This window comes from Emydura macquarii, unplaced genomic scaffold, assembly GCF_026122565.2.
Source record: "Emydura macquarii macquarii isolate MOO-44397 ecotype Brisbane River unplaced genomic scaffold, CSIRO-AGI_Emac_v2 contig_1253, whole genome shotgun sequence".
NCBI classification, from domain to species: Eukaryota; Metazoa; Chordata; order Testudines; family Chelidae; genus Emydura; species Emydura macquarii.
Genome location: NW_027131390.1, coordinates 78,300,191 through 78,326,152, shown reverse-complemented (window position 1 = coordinate 78,326,152; position 25,962 = coordinate 78,300,191). Strand labels below are relative to the sequence as shown.

The 25,962-nt window shown below is 43.0% G+C and overlaps 1 protein-coding gene across 12 annotated transcripts in view; it reads right to left on the bottom strand.

Annotated features, from left to right (window-relative positions):
• The window catches only part of LOC137153690 (sodium channel protein type 1 subunit alpha), a 124,004-nt gene that overhangs the window by 58,303 nt on the left and 39,739 nt on the right, over positions 1–25,962 (bottom strand). For 4 of the 12 annotated variants that reach the window (XM_067549313.1, XM_067549321.1, XM_067549312.1 and 1 more), the window contains exons 7-17: positions 24,702–24,765; positions 23,821–23,962; positions 23,421–23,627; positions 22,415–22,714; positions 21,246–21,593; positions 19,925–20,057; positions 19,215–19,453; positions 15,195–15,368; positions 14,256–14,612; positions 12,887–13,369; positions 515–632 (exon numbers count right to left, since the gene is read on the bottom strand). In XM_067549313.1, coding sequence (XP_067405414.1) covers positions 515–632; positions 12,887–13,369; positions 14,256–14,612; positions 15,195–15,368; positions 19,215–19,453; positions 19,925–20,057; positions 21,246–21,593; positions 22,415–22,714; positions 23,421–23,627; positions 23,821–23,962; positions 24,702–24,765 — 2,565 coding nt within the window. Of the gene's footprint in view, positions 1–514; positions 633–12,886; positions 13,370–14,255; positions 14,613–15,194; positions 15,369–19,214; positions 19,454–19,924; positions 20,058–21,212; positions 21,594–22,414; positions 22,715–23,418; positions 23,628–23,820; positions 23,963–24,701; positions 24,766–25,962 lie in introns of all 12 variants that reach the window. The other 8 variants (XM_067549311.1, XM_067549315.1, XM_067549310.1 and 5 more) reach the window with 5 other exon arrangements.

The following is a 25,962-nucleotide window of genomic DNA, read 5'->3' as shown; positions in this document are numbered from 1 at the left end:
TCAGCTTTGTCCACATCATCTGTCACTAGGTTGTCCCATTCTGTAAGGGGCCCACACTTTCCCTGACCTCCTTCTTGTTACTAACATACCTGTAGAAACCCTTCTTGTTACCCTTCACATCCCTTGCTAGCTGTAACTCCTATTGTGATTTAGCCTTCCTGATTTCACTCCTGCATGCTCAAGCAGTACTTTTATACTCCTCCCTAGTCATCTGACCAAGCTTCCACTTCTTGTAAGCTTCCTTTTTGTACTTAAGCTCACCGAAGACTTCTTTGTAAAGCTGAGCTGGTTGTCTGCCATATTTGCTATTCTTTCTGCACATCAGTATACAGATATAATATACACTGAAGATAATTATAATATCTAATATACTATTGCTAAAATTCATGATTTAGTGTTAAAGTTTGACAAAACAGTAAATATTTCAAGCCATAAATATTAGTAGATAGTATAAATAAATATTCCATTTTACTTCATATTTTTAACAGTTTAGGTTATATTTTGCTTCACTCACCTTCTGTGAAACAAGCCTCTGGTTCAAGGGCTTCTTCAGGTTCAGCTTCATGTTGCTCTTCTTCAGGATGTCCAATATCAACTGTGCTACCTTCAGAAGAGCTGGACAAATTTAGCTTCTGTTAAAAAAAATCCCAAAAGAGTTTAATCAATGTATTTAAGGAGAATATTAATATTCACAGACATAGCACAGAATAACAGTATGTGACTACTCTTTTATGTTTTTGAATGTTCTAGTGCTCAATTTAGGTAAGTAACTGATAAATTTGCGCTCATTTTAGATGTCCCTTTGGTACTGTATGTATCCTTTAAATACAAAGGTAAAAAAAAAGCCAGGCATTTTATTTATTATTATTATTTCTGGAAAACATTATAGGAATATAGACCTATATTCCTGGACCTGAGTGAACTATGTTTTTAAATTGAGTTTGGTTGTTAGCATGAGTGATGGGCCCAAAGCACACGATCAAAAAGAATGGGATCATGGGAAGGAAGGGTGGTCTATATTAAATTTGTAGTGACCCTTAAAATACCAGTGTTATTTTCTTTAAGGTTTTGGTTGAAGTAATGAAAATAAAGAAAAAATGGCTTTTTGGGGTCCAAGCATAGCAAATAATTGGTCAGATAGGTTTGATTTATGATAAAGAAATGATTAGTCCATTTGTCTTAACTGCAGCAGAGGATAGGGGTCAGACCTAAACTGCCTCATCTGGCTTTAGCTAAGTCTGATAACCTGCAATTATATCACTTGTTTATTACAGTGTACAAAGGGCAACATTTTTAGGGGTCTTCGCTTTGTCAGAGCTATTCCTTACCCTTCTGGAGTCACACCATGATAGGAAGATATCTCCCAAGCCTGATCCTGTTCTGAGTATTTGGCCAATGCTTATAACTGTAGTGTTGCAAGAACATAAAATGTAAGTTTGTATATGCTTGTATTTTGGATGTGGCCTTTAAACTAATAAAGGAATACTTGTGGATTGCTGAGTTGTGGTAAATCTTAGTAAATTTATTAAGGAAATTATTTCCAACAGGCATCATCAAAATTTACTTAAGGAAATTAACATTACACACATACACAAACAGACCCCGGTGTGTGTGTGTTGCTGTATTGCTAACCAGTGCAGGTATATAAGAAGAATTTGAATAACAGTGCTATGCAAAAAGTTTGCAACCAATTGGTTTTATGTTTCACTGTGAACCCAAAGCTTGTAAGCTTGATGACTGAGCTGAGGTTGAAAGTCAAGGAGTTCAGAGGAGTTTTGCCACTGACTTCTTGTATGACTTTGTGAGAGTTAATTCAGTTGAAATTTTAACTTCACTTTGGGATGCTGTAAAGGACCTGATTTTCACAAAGTGGTAAGCAGCTACTCTTTGAAAAGTCAAGCTTTTCTATGTTCCCTCTGGAATCATAAGGGCGATAAAACAATTTAAAAAAAAATAAAACAAAGACAAGAAACAGATTATGGAGCACAATTCTGTGGCAAGGGTTAATTCCATAGCAAACACCACAGCTGGAGTATTGTAGAATACATTGAATTCTGTGTATAAGACATGCTTAGTGTACAAAATTCAGATGTAAAATAGAAAACAGTTAAAGTGAAAGATGTAGTATGCCTCATTCTGTCATATAGTAGTTGTAATAAACAATAGTAAACTCTCAGACAAGAGAAGCAACTTTTAATGAAAACATGAACAAACTGAAAGTCAGGATACAAACTCTGAAGTCTACAAGGATAGACCAGAGTTGGATAAAAATACAATATTACGATAGCATTTTAGTTGACATATAATCCTGTCACCTCATCTACTAGGAGAACTCAGTAGTCTAACCCAACCTTCTAAGATATTAAAAACACCAAGTTTTGTTTGATCATAGTTGTCAAAGTTTAACTATTCTGGTGGAAGAGCTTACATGCTATTTTAGGGCAAAACTATGTAATAAAACTGTATGTCAGAAGTTGATGATGTGTTAATGCTGTAAATGAAATAGCAACATTCTGGAACTGAAAAAAAAAACACATGCCTAACCATCTAATCTTACACAGTGTGAGTAGTCCTATTGACTTCAATGGAAATATTCATGGTGAATGAAGTTAAATATGTTTATAAATCTTTACAGAATCATGGCCTTAGCTTTTATGTATTGCATGCTCATTTCAAGAGAAGAGAAGTGACAACTGTTGCTATACCTCCATCTACTGATGAAGAAAAATGTTTGAGGGCAGCATTATTTATCTATTTCTATATTCTGTTGACACTTGCAGATGATAGAGGTATTTGCTATGTTCTATTAATTTTTTAAAACCTTTTTCTAAATGTTATTTTGCATTCAGAAATAGGAGACACCTAACTAAAGAGACTGAAACTTCCTTATTTTTCTTCACTAGATGGGACTGCTTGCCTACTAACATACAATTCAATATGAGCAATGATTAAAGCTCACCTCTAACTTGGACAATTAAGAAAGACTAAACAATTTTATTTTTATGTAGTCTATTTCTAGTTACCTTCACTCCCTAGCATTAAAAATAGTCTTGGAAGAATTACACTTTTATTGGTAAATGTCAGTAAACACTGATTTCACTGTGCACATAAAATAATTCCGTTGATAAATAACCAAAATTTACAGATAGGCATAGTAAGAAAAATCATAGAATCAAAGACATGTGGGGCTGGAAGGGAGCTTGATAAATCATCAAGTCCAGCCTCCTGCACTGTGGCAGGACCAAGTAAACCTAGACCATCCCCGACAGCTGTTTGTCTAACTTTTTTTTTTTAAAGCTTCCAATGATGGGGATTCCATGATCAACCTTGGAAGCCTATTCCATAACTTAACTACCCTTATAGTTAGAAAGGTTTTCCGAATATATAATCTAAATCTCCTTTGCTGCAGATTAAGCCCATTACTTCTTGTCATACCTTCAGTGGACAAGGAGAAAAATTGATCCCCCTCCTTTTTATAACAGCCCTTAATATATTGAAAGGCTTATCAAGTCCCCCCTCAGTCTTCATTCTCAAGACTAAAGATGTCCAGTTTTTTCAACCTTTCCTCATAGGTCAGGTTTTCTAAACCTTTATTCATTTTTGTTGCTCCCCTCCGGAATCTTTCCAATTTGTCCACATCCTTCCTAAATTTTTGTGCCCAGAACTAGACATAGTACTCCAGCTGGGGCCTCACCACTGCCAAGTAGAACAGGACAGTTACCTCCTGTGTCTTACATACAACACTTCTGTTAATACATCCCAGAATCATACTAACCTTTTTTGCAGCTACATCATATTGACAACTCATATTCAGTTTATGGTCCACTATAACCCTGATTCTTTTCAGCAGTACTACCACCTAGAGAATTATACTCCATTTTGTAGTTGTGCATTTGATTTTTCCTTCTTAAGTGAAGTACTTTGCACTTGTCTTTATTGAATTTCATCCTGTTGAATTCAGACCAATTCTCCAATTTGTCAAGGTCATTTTGATTAATAAAGATATTGAATAGTCCTGGACCCAGGATTGAACCCCATTGGATATGCCCTCCCAATTTGACAGCAAACTATCAATAACTACTCTTTCAATCAGTTGTGCACCTCCTTATAGTAAATTCATCTAGACCACATTTCCCTCATTTGCTTATCAGAATGTCATGCAGAACTGTCAAAATCAAGGTATATACTGGCTGGGCTGGGCTGGGCTGGGCTGGGCTGGGCTGGGCTGGGCTGCGCAGCTCCTGCCCTGTCTGTCTGGAGCAGAGGGTTTTTATGAAGCACCTGGCTGGTCCTTAATTGGCCTCAGCTGCTCCTAATTGCCCCCTAATGACTCTTAGCTAGTCTGGAGGGAACAGAGCCCTGAGCATTCTTGGGCTCACATACCTCCCTTCAAGTACTCTCCTACTGTTGCTGGAGGAGCCTGCTGCCCTGGGGAACCCCTGCTGCCTTTTCCTGGGGGCCCTGCCTGCTTGCCCCCCAGCTGGCTGTGGGGGCCTGCTGCTTTTACTGCTGTGAGCACCCTTCCCCTGCTGCTGCTGCTCCCGCCCTGGCCCCAGCCTTCGGGGCACCCTTGCCCCTTCCCTTCCCCCTCCCCCATTCCCTGTCACTGCCCCCTGTGCTGTTCTCCCCACCCTGTAGCCCCCTCCCTAGTTTGTTTGTTTGTTTTGTTTCCCCCTGGTTTATTTGTGTGCCGTGCCCTACCCCTGCCCTGGCCTTGGTTTGTTTGTTTGCTTGCTTTTTTGAACACTCCTGGCCCTGCCTTGGTCCGTTTTTCTGTTTGAATTGCCCTGGCCCTACCTTGGTTTGCTCCCTGCCCCGCCCAGGCTCAGTGGGTTAGCCCCTGAGCCTTTCCAGCCCTGCCTTAGCCCTCCCCCTCCCGCTGCCCTTTTCCCCCTCTGCCCTGGCCCAGTACTCCTGCCCCATGGTGCTCATGGCCCCCCTCTAATTGCCCCCCCCCCCGTTTTTTTGTTGCCCCCCCCCCCCCCCCCGCATCCTCCCCCCGCAAGTTGAAATAGTCCTTGCCCCCAGTGCAGCCGGAGGAGCCGGTGTTCCACCTAGGGCTGGTGAGTGTGTTCCTTGTGCCCCTGCCTGGACTGGCCTTCCCTTTTACCCCTGTCTTGGCACCCTCCTCCCCTGCTTTCAGCCTAGCATGGAGGGGTGGTTGCCATCCCTTCCCCGTCTCTCTCCCCTCCCCCCACCCCCTCCCTTCCCTCAACCGGTTCCCCCCCTTCCCTTTCCACCCCCCCCTTCCTCCTCCGCGCCCCCACCCCCAACGGACCCGTCCCTGTCCCCTCCTGAGATGGCATGTGTGTCTGGGGCCAGGACCCCCTCCCTGGACGCCCTTGCCCCGAGCCCCCCCTCCCGTCCAAGGCATCTGGCCTCGCCGCCTCTGCCGGGCCACCGGGCGTCGGGCCCAGGGCTCCGACTGCGGACACCTCAGGTGGGGACTCTAGGGCCTCTGCCGCTGCTCCAGCTACCGCTCCCCCTGCTCCGGGGGGGTGCTCCCTCGGCCAGGAAGAAGGGCCAGGAGAAGAAAAAGGGCAAAGGCCCTGCCCGGACGGCGACCCCGCCTGTGGTGGGGCCTGCTCCCTCCCATGTTGTCCCTTCCTCCGCTGTTCCCTCCACCAGTTCTGGGGGCGGCGCTGCTCCCAGGGCGTATGCCCAGGTCGCTGCGGGTCTGCCGCACGCTGCCGTGTCATCTGGCCCGACTGCCGCCTCCAGCACCATCCCTTATGAGGAGGCATGGGGAACCTGGGGCCCACGGCCATGGTGGCGGCCTCCAAGATGTATAGGAAGGTGGTCTTCTTTCTGGCATCAAAGGCCACCGCCCAGGAGGCGGTGGTGACGGGCCTGGCGGTAGGGGGCGTCCACGTTCCCGTGGAGCCTCTGGAAGACTTGGGCGTACGGGTGGTTCTCACCTCCGTCCTGCCCTTCCTCCCCAATGCCGCCCTTCTGCCTTTCCTCTCTGCCCTGGAGAAGCCCATCTCAACCATCAGCCCGCTTCCCCTCGGCTGCAAGGACCCCGCCCTCCGCCACGTCCTCTCCTTTTGCCAGTGGGTGCAGTTGCAGCTGCCGCCGGCGGCGCGTGGCAGGGAGATGCTAGAGGGGTCGTTTCTGGTGCCCCATCAAGGGGCCCAGTATTGGGTCCACTACAGCACGGGAGAGGCCCGGTGTTTCCTCTGCTGCGCGACGGGGCACGTCCGGAGGGACTGCCCCTGGCCTGGCAAGGCGGGGAGCCCGGGACTCCCGGGACCCAGTGGGGCGCCAGCCAGACCAGCGGCGGCGCCCCCCTCAGCTGTGCGGTCCTTGTGGCTGCCCCTCCTCCATCACCTGCCACCTCCGCTCGGGCCCCGGGGGTGCCTCCCCTGGTGTGCCCAGATGAGTGGGCGGGCCCCGCTGACGCCCGGAGCAGTCTGGCAGGGCCTGCGGGGGAGAGGGAGCCAGGGCCACCTTTGGCGGGCACTGGAGAGGGCTTGCCCCAGAGCGAGGCATTTCCTCCCCCTGCTACCCCACCTCCGCTTTCCCATACCCCGTCCCCTGCGCTCTTGCCCCCGGGCCCTACCCCCACCGCCCAGCCCTCCACCTCGGAGGACTGGGTGCCCGTGCAGGGTAAGCGCGGCAAACGCAAGGCCGGGACCCGGCGCCTCGTCACCGAGGAGGGTGAGCGCCCCTGCAAATCTCGTAAGGGGATGCTGGACCTGGGCCTTCCGCCGTGCCCCCTGCCGGGGCCCGGTGGGTGGCACCGGCCGAGGAGACTACAGTGGCAGCTGTGGGTGGTGCCATCTCCCTCCTAGAGTCCCTTCTAGGGGAGTCCCCGGCTGGATGCCCCTCTGCCCCCACGCCTCTCGCACCCTCCGCCGGTGCGGAGGCTGCTCCCTCCTCGGTCCCCGCCGAGGAGGACCTCATGGTGGTGGGGGGAGACTTCTCCTCCCTTATGGAGGAGATAGACGCCTTGGGCCTAACCCCGGCGTGTCCAGGGATGGACGAACCCTCCCGTCCGGAGGGTTTGACCGAGGATGGCCCTCAGCTGCCCTCCCCTTTCCCGTCCCACCCTTCCCCAGCTGATGGCCCCATTCCTGTACCCCAGACTGTCCCGGATCCTTCTCCCTCCCCGGTCGATGGTGCCGTCCCCGCTGCAGCCCTTGAGGCGATGGCTGGGGCCAAACACCCAGGCCCCGGGCAGCTGGACTCCCCACTCTCCAGCACGGGATGGCCCCCCCCGTCGACCCAGTCCTCCCTCCCCAGGAGTGTGGAGCCACAGATGGTGCAGCTCCTAAGCCCGGCCCTGAGACCACCCCCCCCCCGCCTCGCCCAACCCTCCAGCTCCCGGCCCCTCTCCAGAGACACCACCCCCCACTGGCCTAGCTGCCGCGGACTCCGTACCTGACCCTGTTCCTCCCCCTGTCCCTTCCAACGACCCTGCCCCTGTCTCGACCCGTCCCCTTCCCCTTGGTCCCGCCCCTCCTCCACCTTTTGCCCCCGAACCCTCCCTCCCTCCCTCCCCCTGCTACCTGTGCCCCCGCCGCCCCTGGAGTTGACTCCTTCCCTCTGGAGAGCTCCCAGGAGGCGGCCTTTATTTTCGCCACTCCCAGCCCTTTAGGGGCTGCTGTCTTCCCTCTGCTGCTGCCCCCATCATCTGCCCCGTCCGGCAGCGGGGCCGTTGCAGGGGCCAGGTCGGAGAACGAACCCCCTGAGGTGCTGCATGAGGAGCTGAGCACCTTCCTCTGGGACTCACGCGGTGCCCGGAACCGGGTGCAGCTCATGCTGCAGCGCTGGGGGGACTTCCACCGCGTCCTCCGGGCCGTGAGGGCCACATTGAAGGAGGGGAAAGGGACCGGGCGGCAGGACGCCGCGGCCCATCAGCGGGCCCACAGCTTCCGTGACACCCTGATGGCCTTCGGGACCGGTCACGGGCTGCTGCAGAGCCCAGCGAGACCCGCTGGCATTCCTGGCCGCGAGGATCCCCCCCAGCCCTCCTCCTAATGCCTGTCATCTTTGCCACCTTGAACACCAGGGGCTGCAGGACGGGTCTCCGCAGGACGCAGGTGCTCTCCTTCCTTCGGGAGGGGGGTACGCCGTGGCGTTCCTGCAGGATACCCACATGGACCCAGCCGCCGAGGCTAGCTGGCGGCTGGAGTGGGGGGACGGGGTGCACCTGAGTCATCTCTCTGCCTGCGCGGGCGGAGTAGCCACCCTGTTCTCCCCCACCCTGCAGCCTGAGGTGCTGGGGATCACCAAGGTTGTGGCGGGCCATCTGCTGCACCTCCGGGTCCGCATGGAGGGGCTGACGTTGAACCTTGTCAACGTCTATGCCCCGACTGCGGGCCCGGAGCGGGTGCGGTTCTTTCAGCAGGCGGCCGCCTTCCTCGGTGCACTGGATCCTCGCGAGTGCCTGGTCCTGGGCGGGGACTTTAACACCACCCTCGAGGAGCGGGACCGCACGGGGACCGAGCAGTGCCAGGCCGCCGCCCTCCAGGAGATCATGGACCGCCACTCCCTGGTGGACGTCTGGCAGGACCACCACCCGGACGATGCCGTCACCTTCACCTTTGTCCGGCTGGGGAAAGATCGGTCGAGCCACTCCCGATTGGACAGCATTTATTTTTCTCGTCACCATCTCTCGTGGGCCCACTCCTCCAGCGTACGGACGGCCCCGTTCTCGGATCATCACTTGGTGACCGTGACGGCCTCTCTGACAGCAGAGAGGCCGGGGCCGGCCTACTGGCATTTTAACAACAGCCTGCTGGAGGACGTGGGCTTCGTGGCATCCTTCCGGGAGTTTTTGCTGGCCTGGCAGGGGCAAAGGCGCGCCTTTCCCTCGGCGTGGTGCTGGTGGGACATGGGGAAGGTGCGCGCCTGGCTCTTCTGCCGCTACTACACTCGGGGGGGCAGCTGGCGGAGGGATGCGGGGATAGAGCAGTTGGAGCGGGAGGTTTTAGCGCTGGAGAGGCATCTAGCCGCCAGCCCCGAGAATCCATCCCTCTGCGGAGCGTGCCGGGAGAAGCGGGAGGAGCTCCGGACCCTCGAAGACCTCTGGGCCCGGGGTGCCTTCGTTCGATCCCGCTTCCGTCTCCTTCGGGAGATGGATCGCAGCTCCCGCTTCTTCTATGCCCTGGAGAAAAGACAGGGGGCCCGGAAGCATGTCACCTGCCTTCTGGTGGAGGACGGTGCCCCCCTCACGGATCCGACCTTTTCTCCCCAGATCCGACCGATGCCGCTGCCTGCAGGATGCTCTGGAACGAACTTCCCACGGTCGGCACAGGGACCGGGACCGGCTGGAGCTACCTCTCACTCTGGCCAAGTTCTCGGAAGCCCTCCGACTCATGCCCACCAACAAATTCCCAGGCATGGACGGGCTGACCGTAGAGTTCTACCGCGTGTTTTGGGACGTCCTCGTCCCAGACCTCTCCACCATCTGGGCCGAGTCCGAGGCCAGCGGAGAGCTCCCCCTTTCATGCAGGTGGGCCGTGCTCGCCCTGCTGCCCAAGAAGAGGGAACTGGTGTCCCATCTCGCTCCTCTGCACGGACTACAAAATCGTGGCCAAAGCCGTCTCCCTGAGGCTGGGGTCCGTGCTGCAGGACGTGGTCCATCCCGACCAGACCTACACCGTCCCGGGCCGCACCATCTTCGACAACCTGTATTTGGTCCGGGATCTCTTAGAGCTTGGGTGTAGGGATGGTCTGTCGTTCGCCCTCCTGTCTCTGGATCAGGAGAAGGCGTTCGACAGGATGGACCATGGGTATCTCCTGGGCACCCTGTGGGCGTTCGGCTTCGGGCCCTGCTTTGTGGGTTTTCTCCGGGTGTTGTACCTCCGCGGAGTGCCTGGTCAAGCTCAACTGGACCCTGACCGAACTGGTCAGCTTCGGGCGCAGAGTGCACCAAGGCTGTCCGCTGTCAGGCCAGCTGTACGCCCTGGCCATTGAGCCCTTCCTTTGTCTCCTCCGTCAGAGGATGACAGGGTTGGTGCTCCGTGAGCCAGGGCTGAGGCTGGTCTTGTTAGCGTACGCTGACGACGTGCTCCTCGTGGTCCAGGACCCGGGCGACCTGGTGCGGTTGGAGGTGAGGGCAGCCTTGCCCCCCGCTGCTCATGTCTACCTCGAGCAGGTCCTGGGAGAGGGTGCTCCCCGCCCGCCCCTCAGCCCCAGCCCTCCGGCACTCTTCATCGGGCCCCGGCCCCAGCCCCACGAGCCCGCTCGGCCCCCCCTCTCCCTATGCACTGAGCCAGCTGCACGATCTGCAGTTGGTCCTTTTCCGAACCGCGCCGAGAGACCACCTTTACACGCTCGTGCTCCATACCCTTCACTTCCCCGCCCTCGTGTCCTGCCCCGACACCAAATGGTGGGACCTGTTGCCACCTCTGGAGGGCGGGGACCCCCGGTGGGCCAGCCTGTATTCCACCTTGACCCCACGGCCCGCCGGGGACATCAGTTGGCGGCTCCTTCATGGAGCCGTGAGCACGGGCGTGTACTTGGCGCGGTTCACCCCCCGCCCCAACACCTGCCCCTTCTGCAGCACGAGGGAGACCCTGGCGCACGCATACCTGGAGTGCGCCAGGCTGCAGCCCCTCTTCCGGCTCCTCCAGAAGCTCCTGCTGAGGTTCTGGCTGCACTTCTCCCCGCACTTGTTTATTTACGCACACCCCGTCCGTGGCCCCACAAAGTCGCGGGACCTCCTCGTCAACCTCCTCTTGGCCCTGGCCAAAGTCACTATCTATAATACCAGGGAGGGGAGGTTGGCTGGGGAGGCACTCTGCGACTGTGGGGCCTATTTACGTTCCCTTCTTTGTTCATGTCTCCGGGCAGAGTTCTTCTGGGCGGCGTCCACCAGCTCCGTCGACACCTTCCGGGAGCGGTGGGCGCTGTCCAGGGCTCTCTGCTCGGTGTCCCCTTCCGGCTCCCTTTGTTTATACCTGTGACCCTCACACCCTTTCCTGTTTTTACATTTGTTGTCCCCCGGAATTAGTTACATTCTAGGTCTAGTGGCTCCTCCCCTTAGGCTGGGGGAGGGGCCTTGAACGGTGGGTGGGCTAACGCCCGCCCACCTCCTGGTTTGTAAATAGAAGCACTCTCCTACTACCTTCTGCCCTTGCTATATCACACCATATATCAAACATCTGTGGGATTCAGGAAGGAATTGCTCTTCCTGCTATCTCTTATATTGCATCTAGGTACATTATGCAGAGGTGTGTGTGATGCTGGGAGGAATAGTTTTACTTTCCTCTGAAGCATTACATTTGGCCACTATTTAAATTGTTGCATCTTTAACAAGAAAATGGGAGGTGGTTGCTAATACCTGAAATATTAACTGGGAAATGGTGACAGTATCATCACCAGTAGAGATTGTCGGGGTAGTCCCAGGGACTGCTTTAATCTGCTTTAGGGGGTAGAGGTTCAAGGACTGTGGTATGAACCTAGTATTCAAGTCTTGGCGTGCTAGACTGTTTCAGATAACTTAAGGAGTACCTTCATGTTCTTTAGGTCAGCAATTTATATTTGGATCAAAAGGTGATCTATGGTTCAGGTGATTTGCTGTAAGATTATGTGTGAAATCTTGACTCACTGAAATCAGTGACAAAACTTCCATTGACATCAATATGGACAGAATTCAACCCTGTGTGCTTTCCCATTTGTTTACTTATTATAGTTTGTTTTTTATCATCATACAAAATTATGGCATTTGGGTCAGAATGGCAGAGCAAATTCAGGCTGTTCTGTTTGACTAAACTGCAGTTCTAGTATTTGACTCACTACTTTGTAAAAGCATTTATAGTGTTTTTAATACAAGAGCTGGTTAGCACATTCTATACTTAAAATGAATGGGTAATGCAGCTGATATACAACAGCTGTAGCTTCTGGATGAGGTATTCTCCAATATACTTGAATATAACAAGACAGCTGATGAAGCAATTCAGAAGATTTTTGCAAATAATGGTCACTCTAACTGCATCAATTTCAATGAGACAAAATAAGCCATATGGCATAAAGACACGTGAAAGAAAAGTTACATTATCAATAGCTCTTGCTTTAAAAAAAAATTTTTTTTTAATGCCTTAACGTTACAAGTCCACTTTGGCATTAATCTAGGAACAGGAGATGCCCTATGGCAGTGTTCTAGTCCACTGGGTTTATTTGTCCGCTTTAACAACTAGATGGTTTTGTAGTACATCAGGTAACCTGAATTTAAACATCATTTTATTGGCATCTTGGTCTAGAAAAGCTGATAATTCAAAAAGCTAAAAAGAACTTTTTCATGTAAAATGTATCTATTCTTTGGTCCCAGTTCATCCCTGCACCATGGCTCCTGGGAAGCTCCCATAATGTAGGGCCTTCTCTGAGTGGCAGAGAGCCTGTCTAGCCAGTTTATACTACTCCTAACAGGAGCTTTGTTGCAGGAGGCATGCTGGGTGTTTTCCAGGAGTGCTCCTATGCTTTATCTGTTGCCAGTTGTTGCAATGACCTCTTAGAACCACAGATAACTTTTAGGCTTCTCTAGCCTGTTTGAGGAGGTGAAGTGGCCCACAAACTTTTCAGGATAGGGAAAGAGCAAAAGTTGTGTAAAACTACCCTTGCCACCCTTGCCCCCTGCTCCATTCTCTGAGCCAACCTCAGCTCTGTCTCCTTGTGTTCTATCTACTCTTGAAACTTTTGTAGGTTTCTTTACCTCTTACTGTATTGTCAATAACCATGAGATAAGTATTCCCACATATATCATACTCACTTTTGTCCATGTATTCTATGCTATATAGTTTTTATATCTTGCTCATCTTTGTAGTATCTGAGCACCTACAGTACAGTATCAATATCAGATTTATAAATAGACTAGTTCATGATGAAAGAAATATTATCACATTTTAAAAAAATATGTATATAAACAGTATTTAAATACCTCTTTGCTTTCTTCCAGATCCGACTCACTGCTAAACTCTTCTGTATTTAAATTTTCAAAATCTGATTCTCCAACAGCGATTGGTACAGTCACAGTGAGGCTGGGGTTGTTTATGAATGACATGTAATCACTTTCATCAATTATATATTTTTCCACACTGCTGCCTGTGCCTATGCCACTGGTAGTTCCATTGCCATCTTTAAGATAATCAAGGTCTTTATTTATTTCCACTGTTAGATGATTAGAAATGCAGCTGTCTTTCTTGTTTAGTTCTTCAAGTGGTTTGATTTCATTTAAAGCTTTTTGTTTTTTAACAAAGGCTTTCTGAATGAATTCACGTACTTTTCTTTTAACATAATCTATTCCCTTCTCAATTCTTGCCACGGCAATCTGGAGATTGTTCATTTCATTATCATCATCTGTGGCAGCAAGGTTGTCTGCACTAAATGAGCTCAGTAGCAAGGCCAAAAATAGGTTCAGTACCTGCAATATGATGAGAAAGGAGTTCTTAGATTTATCTCAGTGGGAATAACTTCTTGCTATAATACTTTCTAAGCTATGTGAAGCATGAGTCGAAAGGACCAGTGTTTCACAAACAAACAAACAACAAACACAAACAAAACAAAAAACTCAAACAATCCATCTGTGTTTTTAGAATGAATTGAGTGTTATATCTTCAATAAAATGTCTATTACTAAAATACTTGCACTGGAAAAAGGCGTGTTTATAATTCATGATAATTGGAAGAAGGGCAAATCATATAGTAACAAAAAGTGATTTACAAATATTTTGTCAAATGAAAGAACTAAATATGGTTTTCTATGATTCACAGGGTCATATTATTCATCATTCACAAATAGTCAGACAACTGCCAAGTATGTGTGAAAATGCTTTTGAATCTGAAAAGTTTACAAATATTGGCTCAAAAGATTTTTTTATCCACAGATTCAGACAGGAAGTTTGTTATTCTTTATCATTCTGTTTAAAAAGTATCACTTCTCCAATCAGGGAGCAGAAACTATACCATGTGTTTTACATGACCGGACATACATCATAAATAATAGTTTATAAAAAAACTCACAAGCTGAATATTAATTGAAGCATATTGCATTTGCAAATAGCAAAACTAAAAATTAACAGCATGACTAAGAGCTCACTCCACCATTACATATCACAAATTTGATCCTGTTAGGTGTGGAGCATTCTGTTTCTAATCCAGCAAAGCACTTAAGCTTAAGTTTAAGCATATGAGTAGTTCTATTGAAATCATATGCTTAAGTGCTTTACTGAGATGGGGCCAGAGTGCTCATTGCATTGGAGGGTGGAGTTTTGTTTCAGAATAAATCTTTGAAATGTTTTGATTACATACCACTAGATTTCCAATCACCATGACCATCATGAAGACAGTAAGGCACATGGCTTGGCCAGCAACCTCCATGCAGTCCCACATAGTCTCTATCCATTCTCCACACAGCACTCGGAATACAATCAAGAAAGAGTGGAAGAAGTCCTGCATATGCCAGCGTGGAAGTATACAGTCGCTTGCAATTTTGCAGACACATTCCTTGTAGTTTTTACCAAACAACTGCATACCAACCACAGCAAAAATGAAGACAATGATGGCCAGCACCAACGTCAAATTTCCCAAAGCCCCCACTGAGTTACCAATGATCTTTATCAGCATATTTAGTGTCGGCCAAGATTTTGCCAATTTGAAAACTCGTAACTGAAAAAAAGAATAAAAAGGCATTGTTAGTACTAACTGTTATGGAGACACAAAAGTGTTTTACAAATTAGTTTGTGAAAAAGTCTTGCTGCCAATAATAAAAATGATGCAGACTTTTACAACTTTGTACCTCAAGAGCATAGTCTTGGATCAAGACTGCTAAAGCCCAGGGACATGCCTCATGCAACTTAGAATCTAGAGTTCAGTGTTACCCTCATATGCCACAGAATCTCAAGGCTACCCACCTATCTGTGCATACATAAAGAATAGATCCATTCTGATAATATCAATAGGAGCACAATAAAGAAATTCAGTAAGTCCATTTGTTTCTTCACTGAGGAATACTTGAAGTAAGTATTTGTGATAAAAATTTGGAGTTAGACCCTACTCCTATATTGGAATGCATTAGTGTGGATTCCTGTAGAGTCCCCATTAAAGACAACAGGAAAATAAGTCACAGAATCAGGGTCATAATGACCTTAAAGTATCATGTTCAGACACAAAAGTTGAATTAAAATATTACAGGCAACAAAGCCTGTAACTGTAACTTGCAATAACATTTTGTTTTATTAATATATTTACCAATCTGAATGATCGGAGAACTGATAGTCCTTCCACATCAGCAAGACCAAGTTCAACCAAACTAAGTGTTACAATAAAACCATCAAAAATATTCCAGCCTTCTTGGAAATAATAATAAGGATCCATGGCAACTATCTTGAGAAACATTTCTGCTGTGAAGATCCCAGTGAAGACCTACATTCAAAAGGGAATTTATTATTCAATTGGCAAATTTAATATTACAAATATAGTATTTGTGCAGCTTTTTACATTCAAGCTACATATCTTCAATGAGTATCAAATTACCTTATTTAGTACTTTATTATTAGTGTTTAAAATCTGTTGCTTTAAAAGAATGATAACAGTGGCATTTTATACACAGCTTCCCATAAAAACTTCATCACAGGACAAGTACTGAATCTTCTTTTCATCTGATTTAATTTTACATTAAACAAATTACTTAAGTTTCTGGTTTATAATACATTTTAAACTCTATTAGAATGCCAAGCTCTTTTTTTCACACATAAACAATGCATCACATTTTATTTTCACCATATGCAACAGTATGCTTTCCAAGGAATTACATGCTCCCCTCCCTAGAACACTATTCTTGGGATACTAATGACACTATAAAGATATGCTCTTACAGGACCTAATATCACAAGATCTAGTAAGATCAACAATTTACACCAGCGGGGGATCTGTTCAGGAGTCTTCCTTGATTTCAATGGACATTAAACAAGCACAGGATTATGATGATATTTAATATCATAGATAGTTTAGACACACTCACTTCATTTCTAAATAAGCTTTTGTAAGGGATATATAGAATAGATACACCTTCAGTGATTAATAACCACTGAGTCCTTCTGGCCCTCAACAATTGGAAAAACTATCCACCTCTGTTTATTCCAGAAAAGAACCCATCTAGGAAGAAAAGACTATAAAAAAATGGTTCACATTATGCAAGATGCTTTTTTTAAGGATCTTCAGATCAGCCAATTTTTGAAGTTCCTCTTCTCAAGCCAGACACTAAAATGGCTAAATGAGAGTATTGTTATGTCACTTACACAAGAATCTCTCATCATTTACATATGGATTAAACCCCTTTCTCCCTCTCAACCTAGCTAAAAAGAACTAAAAAGAAAGTTACTAAGCAAGGTTGACACCCTACTTTCCTATGTAAAGTGGCACATTGCACATTCTGAAGGATCAAGAGATGGGTGGGAAGCTGCAAGTTAAGCAAACTAGGAATGACTAAGATTGAAGGTCAAATTGGGAAATACTATCTGTTATCCCAAGAAATCCAAGCCACATCTGTTCACCCCAAATTACAAACTATATGTTGTTTTCCTTGTAAATCAAGTATACCAAGGTAATCTTTCACCCCAAATTATAAATTGCACATTTTTTCCTTGTGAATGAGATCTATATCCTTCTGTATGTGAATAAAGTCTCTTGTTTTATTGTAAGTCTTAAATAATGTGAAATGCTTATGTACAAGCAAAGATTGTACGGAATACCCTCCAGATTTGGAAGATTATAAGGAATTCTGTTCGTTTTCATTGTAAATAATTATGGTACTCTGGACGTTATAGGAATTGACTGGCACAAAGAAGAGGGAATGTTAAAAGGTATAAAAGAGGGTATAACTTTGGAATACTAAGAGAAATTAGTTAAACCGGGGGGATCCCAGCTAATAATAGGGGCTAAGAAAGAAATGCAATCCTTGAAATGAATTATACTTTAAAAAGCCTCCGATGAGAAAAGGATTGAAGAAATTTGCTATATACTAAAGCAATCTGCTGGATACTGATGGAAGCAGCAGAGATACAGAGAGTTGAAATCTGAGCATCCACTTGGCATGTGTCCAATAGAAATCAGAGGGGGCCTTCTCGAATTTTGAAATTGGTGCATATAAACTGAGGTCACCATGTGCTCAACAGAGTTGCCTGAATCCAACTAGAATTCAGAATTCTAGTTGCAGAATTCTAAGTGCAACTGACTCCTGGACTAGTCATGTGGAAAAGGCTCTCCCCTATCTGAGAGTTACGAGGATAACAAGAAGTGGTGTAATTTCATTTCAAAGATTGTATTTTCCCATTTATTTCTTTAATACAAATAACTATAGGTTACCTTGCTAAGTCTACACTCTCTAGTGAGACCTCAAGTGGCCATATTTTAGATTTAAACTCCTTTATATGTCCAAGCAAATTAGCCTAAGAGAGACTGAAAACAGTAACTTCAAGCAGTTACTTTTGATATTCTAAATTTGTCTCTTTTGGACCAATCCATTCAACCTATAGTAAACACACTCTTAAAAGTGCTTAAGGGAAAAGTGCATCCTTGGAAATGAGATAAATATGTTAGGTATTAAAGAACTGAGAATTGATGATTTTAGGTAAATGTAATAAGAAATCATGGTAATGTTCATTGTTCCTTGATATAACTGCTGAGCCTCAACTCTAGACTGTGAAAATTACTTGCAAGACTGTATTGTGTGTGTAGAACACACCTAAAACATTAGTTGTGTCTATACTTGAGTGATGAACTGTTGATTGTCTATTAATGTGGTTCTAAGTGAATTAATAAATTGTTGGTTAAAATGTCCTGTTCTTAATACATAGTATATGTAATACATAGTATATGATTTGAAATATAGAGAATCAGGTTTTTTGTCTGTCTGCTAATTCTTCATTGTCTAATTTTACAGATATATAAATGTTCTAAAGTATCTTTCCTTCATATTGCAATAAATATAAATGATATTAAAGAAGCACATTACATGAAATCTATTCTTGAAATAAAACAAAGTAGAACTTTAGGTGCGAGTGTTTAAATTATAGTTTAAACTATCTTAGTTTAAAAACTTTAGAGCTACAGAGAACCAACTGACAAACTTCTTAATTTATCTTTTTGAAGTATAAAGGAGAAAATATGGTTGATAAGCTTAAAAAAGATATATTACTAATTATCTGATACATAGATCTACAGTCTACAGAACTATAAAACACTAAGACAGACAAAGTGTACTGAGGGACATATTTCATAGTTTTACACACAATATAGATATAAAATAATGCACACAAAAAGTCATTAGTAGAGGTAAAGCTAGAAACTCTTTTTGAGGGGATTTCCAAGGTCTGCAAGTCTGTGCTTAGGACACAAAGCAGTAAGGAGCTTCAAGTTAAAAAAACAGAAGTCTGCATTTTTTTTATTTATACTGTATTGACTTAGTGGGTAAAGTTAGATTAACTATGCAAATAAATGGTTAAACATTACAGGAAAGTGACACATTTTCTGGGTCAATAGTCAGATATCAGTTTTTATTTAAGGTGGACTTCATTTAATATAGTATTGGTGTTATTTTGAAACATTTAATTTGGATTAACAGAACAGTGGCATGTATAAGGAATGTCAATCTACCTCAGTTGTTCCTGTTACCTTCTCCTCATACGTAGTTCTTTTATCATTAACAGACATGCTAGAGTAGCCTGAGAAAAAAATGGCTGATTCCAAATATAGTGCTATCTCCCCTCCAATCTATGTAGCAAGTATTTCTTTTCTATATACCAACCATAGCACTGCTAGGTTACTAACCAAACTGATGGCCATTTACAGTTAGAAAACCACTGAGATGCAATAAGTTAGGAAACTACATTTCCATACTGAAAATAGTTGTTTGTGAATGTTAAAACATAATTTCTGGAAGTACTATCTGTTAATAAATGTGCCTGAAGAAACTACAGAAAACCTTATTTATATATATTAAACACATCAGAGCAGTTTATATAGATTAAGTCTGAGACGATTCAACAGATTTGCCAAGTACTGTACTAAGCAAAGTATTACTTTATACTCTTAATCTATATGTCTTGAGAAAGATTGAAGGTGGCATCTCCAAAAATTTAGTGATACACAGACCTAACTAGAGGCCAACTAAATCAGTTTAAAAAACACAGAAGAAATTCCTGTTTAACCTTCAAAACCAAACAAATAAGCAAAATAAAAACATGTCACAAGACAAACTGAAAGACTTACCAGGTTTCCAACAGAAAGTACGCTATTGAATTCTTCAGTCATTGGATAATGTTCCATGGCCATAAATAGTGTATTTAAAACAATGCAAATAGTAATAGTGAGATCAACAAATGGGTCCATCACAACTAAATTGACAATATGTTTTACTTTTAACCAATGTGGACTGCAGTCCCAGATCAAGAAAATGTTCGCAAATTTGTACCAGCATGGTGGGCATTTCTGTCTTGATTCTTCAAGTTCTAAGGAAAAATGTGTAAAAAAATATGTGAAATATCTGCATGTTATCCTATGCTGTGTCAAAGATCTCTTTGAGGTCCTCTAGCCACATTTTCAGAGAATGGTATAGTAGGTGTGCCACTTAAAATATCCATATATTTGAAAACAAATTCTTATTTGAGCACAAAAACATGCAACCATTTTGTGCACAGTGATTTGGATTTTAGTTTTGCAACCATATGGAGCTTTATAATAGAAAAATCAATCCTTTGTGACCACGTGACATGGAATGGTCACAAACCAGTGACAAATGTTTCACTAAGTAACGTGAGACAAACACATCCATTTGGAGTTCTTTTAGTCTATCTAGAAATATTTGAGAGAGACTATATCAGGTTAAAATATATGACTAAATTTATTTTTTCAGTTTCAAATGAAATTTTAAGAAGTTCACTGAAAATATGCTGACATTTTATATTCAATATTTTACTCACCTTCCATAGTATTTGTGAGTATGCTAGCTATACTCATTGCTCTTTCCCTTACAGCAGGGTCTTCCAGAAAATCCATAGAAACATGAAAGGAACTTGATCTTCTCTTTCTCATTTCTGTTTCTGTAGTCATGCCCTGCAACAGAATAATAATGGATAAGATCATCATCTTGAATAACATAATAAGCAAATACTATGTACAGTGCATTCTAAATTTGAAGGAATGCATGCTTCATGCAATTTCATTTTGTACTTAATTTATCATGCAAGACTTTTCTTACTTATTGTATTATTAACCTAGCATTTTCAAAATATATTAAAGAAGATTTTTTGGCTGAATCACTCATCCTCCACCACAGTCAGTTACTAGAAATCCTCAGTTCTATACATAAAATATGAAGTTTGTGGGAGAGAAATATGACATTGAATAATTATTCAACAATCTAAATCTCAGTAACAGTTATGAAAAATGAATCAAACATACTGAAGATCACCATATTATTGTATAACAGTTGTAATGTGCAGATGTTTACTTCTGCTTATAAGATGTCTCATTTTTGTAAAATTACAAGGTTTCCATCCAGTCTTAAATAGCAACAAATAAAAAAAGTCTGATTTAGTCATGCTTCCCCATGCCAGTATACTTCCAAGTAGACAATCTTGAAATAAGATAGCAAAATATTTTTAGAGAGATTCTATTTGTATATATACATAGATGACAGCACATATTGGCATACAGAAATTTGTGTTTTTGAAGTTGGGTGTATGAATGTGGTATCTCAAAAAACTGTTTTGTTTATTTTCTATACTAGAGACATCAAAAAAATGGGAAAAAGAGAATAAGAATGAAAACTTATATATAATAGTGCTGAACTTATACTGTTATTATGTAATGAGGCTCATAAAGTGCAATGTTATCAAAGTTATCTACAACAAATTCAGTCTTATTAACATATTGACATTTATTAATTACCCTTTTTATTTGTATAGTATGTGGTCAGATAGAGCTTTTTAATAGCTAGAATAAGTTCTACCCTATTGTCATGGGTATATAATAGACAAATATTTGCATATTAATTTGATATTTTTTCTTGTTAGCTCTGAGAATTTTTGCAGGTAAATGCTTAAATTTCAAACTTATTTTGTTAGTATATTAAAGGTATTACAAGATGCAGGAACATTCACAGGTTGGCCAATCAGGATCATTCCTAAGGGATTCCATTCTGTAGAAAACACAGGCTGGTGCAGTATGAAAAAGCCACCATGCCTGAACTATTTAAATCTTCCTTACATTGTCATCAGTAGTTGGTTTATCTATTATCACCTCTGGCAGAAGTTGTCCAACAGGCGACGTAGGCACAGATGGTCCACCAACCAGGGAAACTACTCCATTGCAATCTACAGTGCTATGCATCTTCCCATTCGCTGGAAACACTGCCAGCACCCTGGATGACCTACTGGACTGACTAATGTTACTGTTGCGCCGTTCACCATGTCTGCGTGGCACAAAAAGAGAATCTCTTCTGCTATCATTATCTTCAAAAGTGCTGTGCTCATCATCAGCAAAGTCATTTTCTGATCCTATATCCTTTGCTCGACCTCTGAAGCTGAAAAGACTCGTTTTGCTGTTGCGCCTTGGGGAAAACAGGGAGCCACGAATGCTCAGCAAAGACTGTAGGAAAATGAAAGAATAATATACATATTAGCTGAAACCCTTAGACCCTATATTATTTTTATAAAAATGAAGTTAACATGTTGTAGGAGGTGTTTTCATAAATAAGACTAAGCCATCTTTTCCAGGAACCAAATTCTGCTTTCAGATATTCATACGTATTAATTTCACTGAACTCATTTTGTTAATTTAAAAGTCACTATTAATGAATTATTAAATCAAATGCTGTTCCTGAGCCACCCCAGGTCCTATAGAAAGTGAGATTTGTGAGTATTGATCAATAACAATATAACTGTCTGGTATAAGATGAGAATAAAACAGACATAAACATAGCATCCTCTACATACTTAAGCAAGACTTGGAAACATTAGTAAAGTAAAAATAATATATATGGATATCTTTATAGAAGAATTCTATAAAATTTAACAGGAATGAAATCAATAGGGTTCTATAGCAATTAGTCTAAAAAATTTCTATAATATTGAATAGAGAATATATTTTATAACATTTTTAAACAATCCTATGGAAATCTATTACAGGGATATAATTCCCTATTAAATATTGTAATCTGATTTACAAATTCTACAGAAAAACTATTCAGCATTAAATTCTATATGGATTTTTTCAAGGGAATGTCTAAGGCAGTAAAATTCTCTCCAAACAGTGGCAACAATTAAGATAGTTAAGACTAAACAAAATCTCAGTGTCTTCCTTCTTCATGTAGTAAAGTCACACTGTTGTACCTGTGGTATTGCTACAGTTTTTTGAAAGCCCATGATGCTTTCAATACATTTTTCCACTAGTAACCCATTATACAGTACCTGGTGGGGTGATGAATACTTCTTTTCATATGTCAATCTGTTCCCCTCAATGGAAAATCGGAAACCTTTCTTTCTGATGCTGCCTTCTGATTCTGATTTGTGAAATTCATCTTCATCTTTCTCCTCTCCTCCATATTGTTCTTTCTGTTTTCTTTTCTTCCTTCGGTTCCTCCTCTCTTTAGCACTCTTTGAACTCAACTTTGATGCATCAGAAGAACTTTCTGAGAGTCCCCCTATTCCACCTTCTGCACTGGGATCTCTTGACTCAGCTGAGGCTGTTGCTACTATTGCTGCTGCTGTCTGCCATATAATAATAAACACTTCTATTATTAGATCTACAACTGCAAAGCTCTATAAGAGCTACATATTATCATCATCATCAGCCAGCACACTAAAACATCATACTTTTCTCTAGAAGTCAAAATAAACTTTTTATTCCAGTCTTTGACTGGTGCAGCTTTTGCACACTGAGACTTTCAGGTAGCTGTCCTCTCCTCAAAATTTTCTCACCTCTTTTCTATATCCTTACTCCTTCCTAAATTCACATAGTGTTTTCTATGGCATAGCAGAAATCCGCTGCCTTAAATATATGCAAATTCTGATCATAAACTTCTCCCCATATCCTTCACATATTATTTCTCTTCTTAAATTTAAGGTCTCAAGGGTATGGACTCTGCTGAACATAATGTATATACTATGAAATACAAATCCTCAATAAATAAATAAATACATTAAATAAATTCTTTTGAACTCTCCTCTAGATCACAAAGCTGGGTTACTCACAGCAGAAAGTCTATTTACAGCAATGAAAATCTCTGAGCTGCCTCTGTTCTTAAAGGCAAAGTGGGCCTACCCATTGTTATAGGGAATACTTAACTCAGGACTCTAAACCCATTCTAAATCAGATGATGACCAATATTTATAGAAAACTCATTTGGATGCACTATTATGAGATTACAGTATGATAAACAACTTAACTGATAAATACTTAAAATCACAATTATACCTGAGCTGCTTCTTGTTGCTTTCTCAGCTGTTCAAGCATCTGCTGAAATTCTGCCTCTTTCTGTTCCGCTTCTTCCATGTTTGCTTGATTCTGCTCTTCATAGGCCATGGCAACAACAGCCAGGATCAAGTTAATCAGATAGAAAGAGCCCAGGAAAATCACCAGAACAAAAAATATCATGTATGTTTTGCCAGCAGCACGTAGTGTCTGGAAGTAATAATAAATACAATTTTATTAATTTTTTAATGTTACTATGTGAATTAATGATCTGCTTTTCATTTTGTAGGGATCCATCATCATCTGATTATACATGAGATGTAATAGCAAAATTGATATTAAACTCTTTGTATAATTTGATAGTATAAAAATACTTAGTCTTTGTTTCTCAAAATGTTCTCACCAGCTGATAAAGATTTTCCCAGTAGTCCTGAGTCATCAGTCGAAATAGTGACAAGAATGCCCAGCTGAATGTGTCAAAGCTTGTGTAGCCATAGTTGGGGTTTCTACCAGCTTTCACACACATATATCCTTCTGGACATTGACTACAAAAAATGAGAAATTAGGTATTATCTTTTACAGTTATTCTAATATCAGTCTATACTAGGTCCTGGTAGAAGTTCAGGATTATGAAGTGCTGTTTTTGGTCAGTTCATCAGACAGGAATTCCTATCAATTGGAATTTTACTCTACGCTACAAAATTATGTTTAAAGACAGCTGAACAATAATGTATAATATATTACAATTCTGGGAAGGGGCATTTTATATTTGCATTTTGGTTTTTAGCAACACTTGCATATTGCCCTTAATCCTAAACTGTCAAATATTTAGTCTTAATCTCTAAAATTTAAAATACAATGAAAAATCCTTGATTAATAGTATTTTCACCTCTAAATGTCCATCTCCGTATTCTCCACTCACCCTTGCAATAACCCGATAGTCTTCAGCAATCGGCACATATGCAGCTGGGACTGTTGAGGAGTGCATGACTTCCTAACTGGTACTTCTGTCACTTCTCAACCAGCCAGAATCATGTGTTAATATTGGGTGTCTTTGAATTGGCTACCTAATGGAGAGTAAACTGACCCAACCAGACCAGCTAACTATGATTGGGAACTCAAGTCCAGGATCAAACATTTAGAATCAAATCCCAATAACACTTCTAATGTGAAATGGCAAATAAAATTTCAGTCAGCTGATCAGCCAAATTATTCAAGGAGATATATCTGAATATGATGCATCCTATTTCTGCATAGTACAAATATCATGAAACATGGCCTTACCCTGCATCTGAGCCATTTCCACAAAGCAGAGCATCATTTTGCCCTTCCAAAGTGTAAAAATGCCCTGTTTAGAAAATAATTTTGAAAAAATTGTAAGAAAGTACAAAATAAATTTTTCACCACTACATACTGAACTCATTTAAATGATGTTGAATAATGAATGTCCTTTAGTTGTAAGAGTAGTTATGCTGCAGATAACCTGAAGAGTTTTATGAAATTTTTTTATGATGGCTGATAGTTTTTGACTGGTATGATTTTACCTCATAGGAGTTAACAGAATGATGCCCAGAAATAAGAACTACTTGCTAAAGATTATACATTTGAGCTCCAAAATTGCAAAATAATACACTTAATTAAAACAAAATAAACTGATACATTATTAATAATGCTTTATTCACCAAAATGTTAAGATTATTTTACAGTTCAATTTTAAATCAGCATAAATGATTTCTTCAACATGAACATAAAATCAAAGCGACGATATAAATTGCCATAAAATTGATATCTTTAATTTATACTGTCAATGTGTCAAGAAGCATCAACAATCCTGACAGATGCTGTTATAGCTGAACGAACTGTACATTTTCCCTTTCAAATGTGCCATGAAACAGTTAAAATTTTGTGGAATTTTATTTTGTATTTATTTTAGTAGATAGAATTTACCCTATTTTAAAAGATTTTTATTAGTTTGATTTAATGAGCCATATTTTCTGACTAGCATTACCAAGGCCTCCGCTGTTGCCACAAATAATTATGGCTGGCAGAGACAGCTAGTCAATAGGAGCTTATAATAATGTTAAACTCAATAATTCCACAGCTATTAGCTGCTCTGAACAATGTAGGTATGCTTTCATTGCAGTTAACCTAGGTGACCAGCACATGGGTCTGAGCACTGGGGTTAGCCTAGCCCAAGTGTGAGCAGCCAAATGCAAAGTCATACCAAGTTACTGTGTCCTCACAGGTGCTATACTCATCTGTGTGTCTCACTAGGATTTCTGGGGGCATATCCCATCATTCTTTGTGATGCAAAAAGTTGAGCTGCTTTATGAGTCTTTCCCAGTGAATTGTAGGAGAACTTGTCTGTCCTTTTGGGCACACGGGGAATTGTAGGAAGGCATTGAAGGACTATCAGCACTCAAGTGATTCAGCCTACATTCTCACTGCAAAGTGGGTGAGTTAACAGCCTGAGTGAACACAGAATCTGCGCTCTAACATGGACCCCAGATGTCCCAGCTAAGTCAGAAAGTACCACTAAACTGAG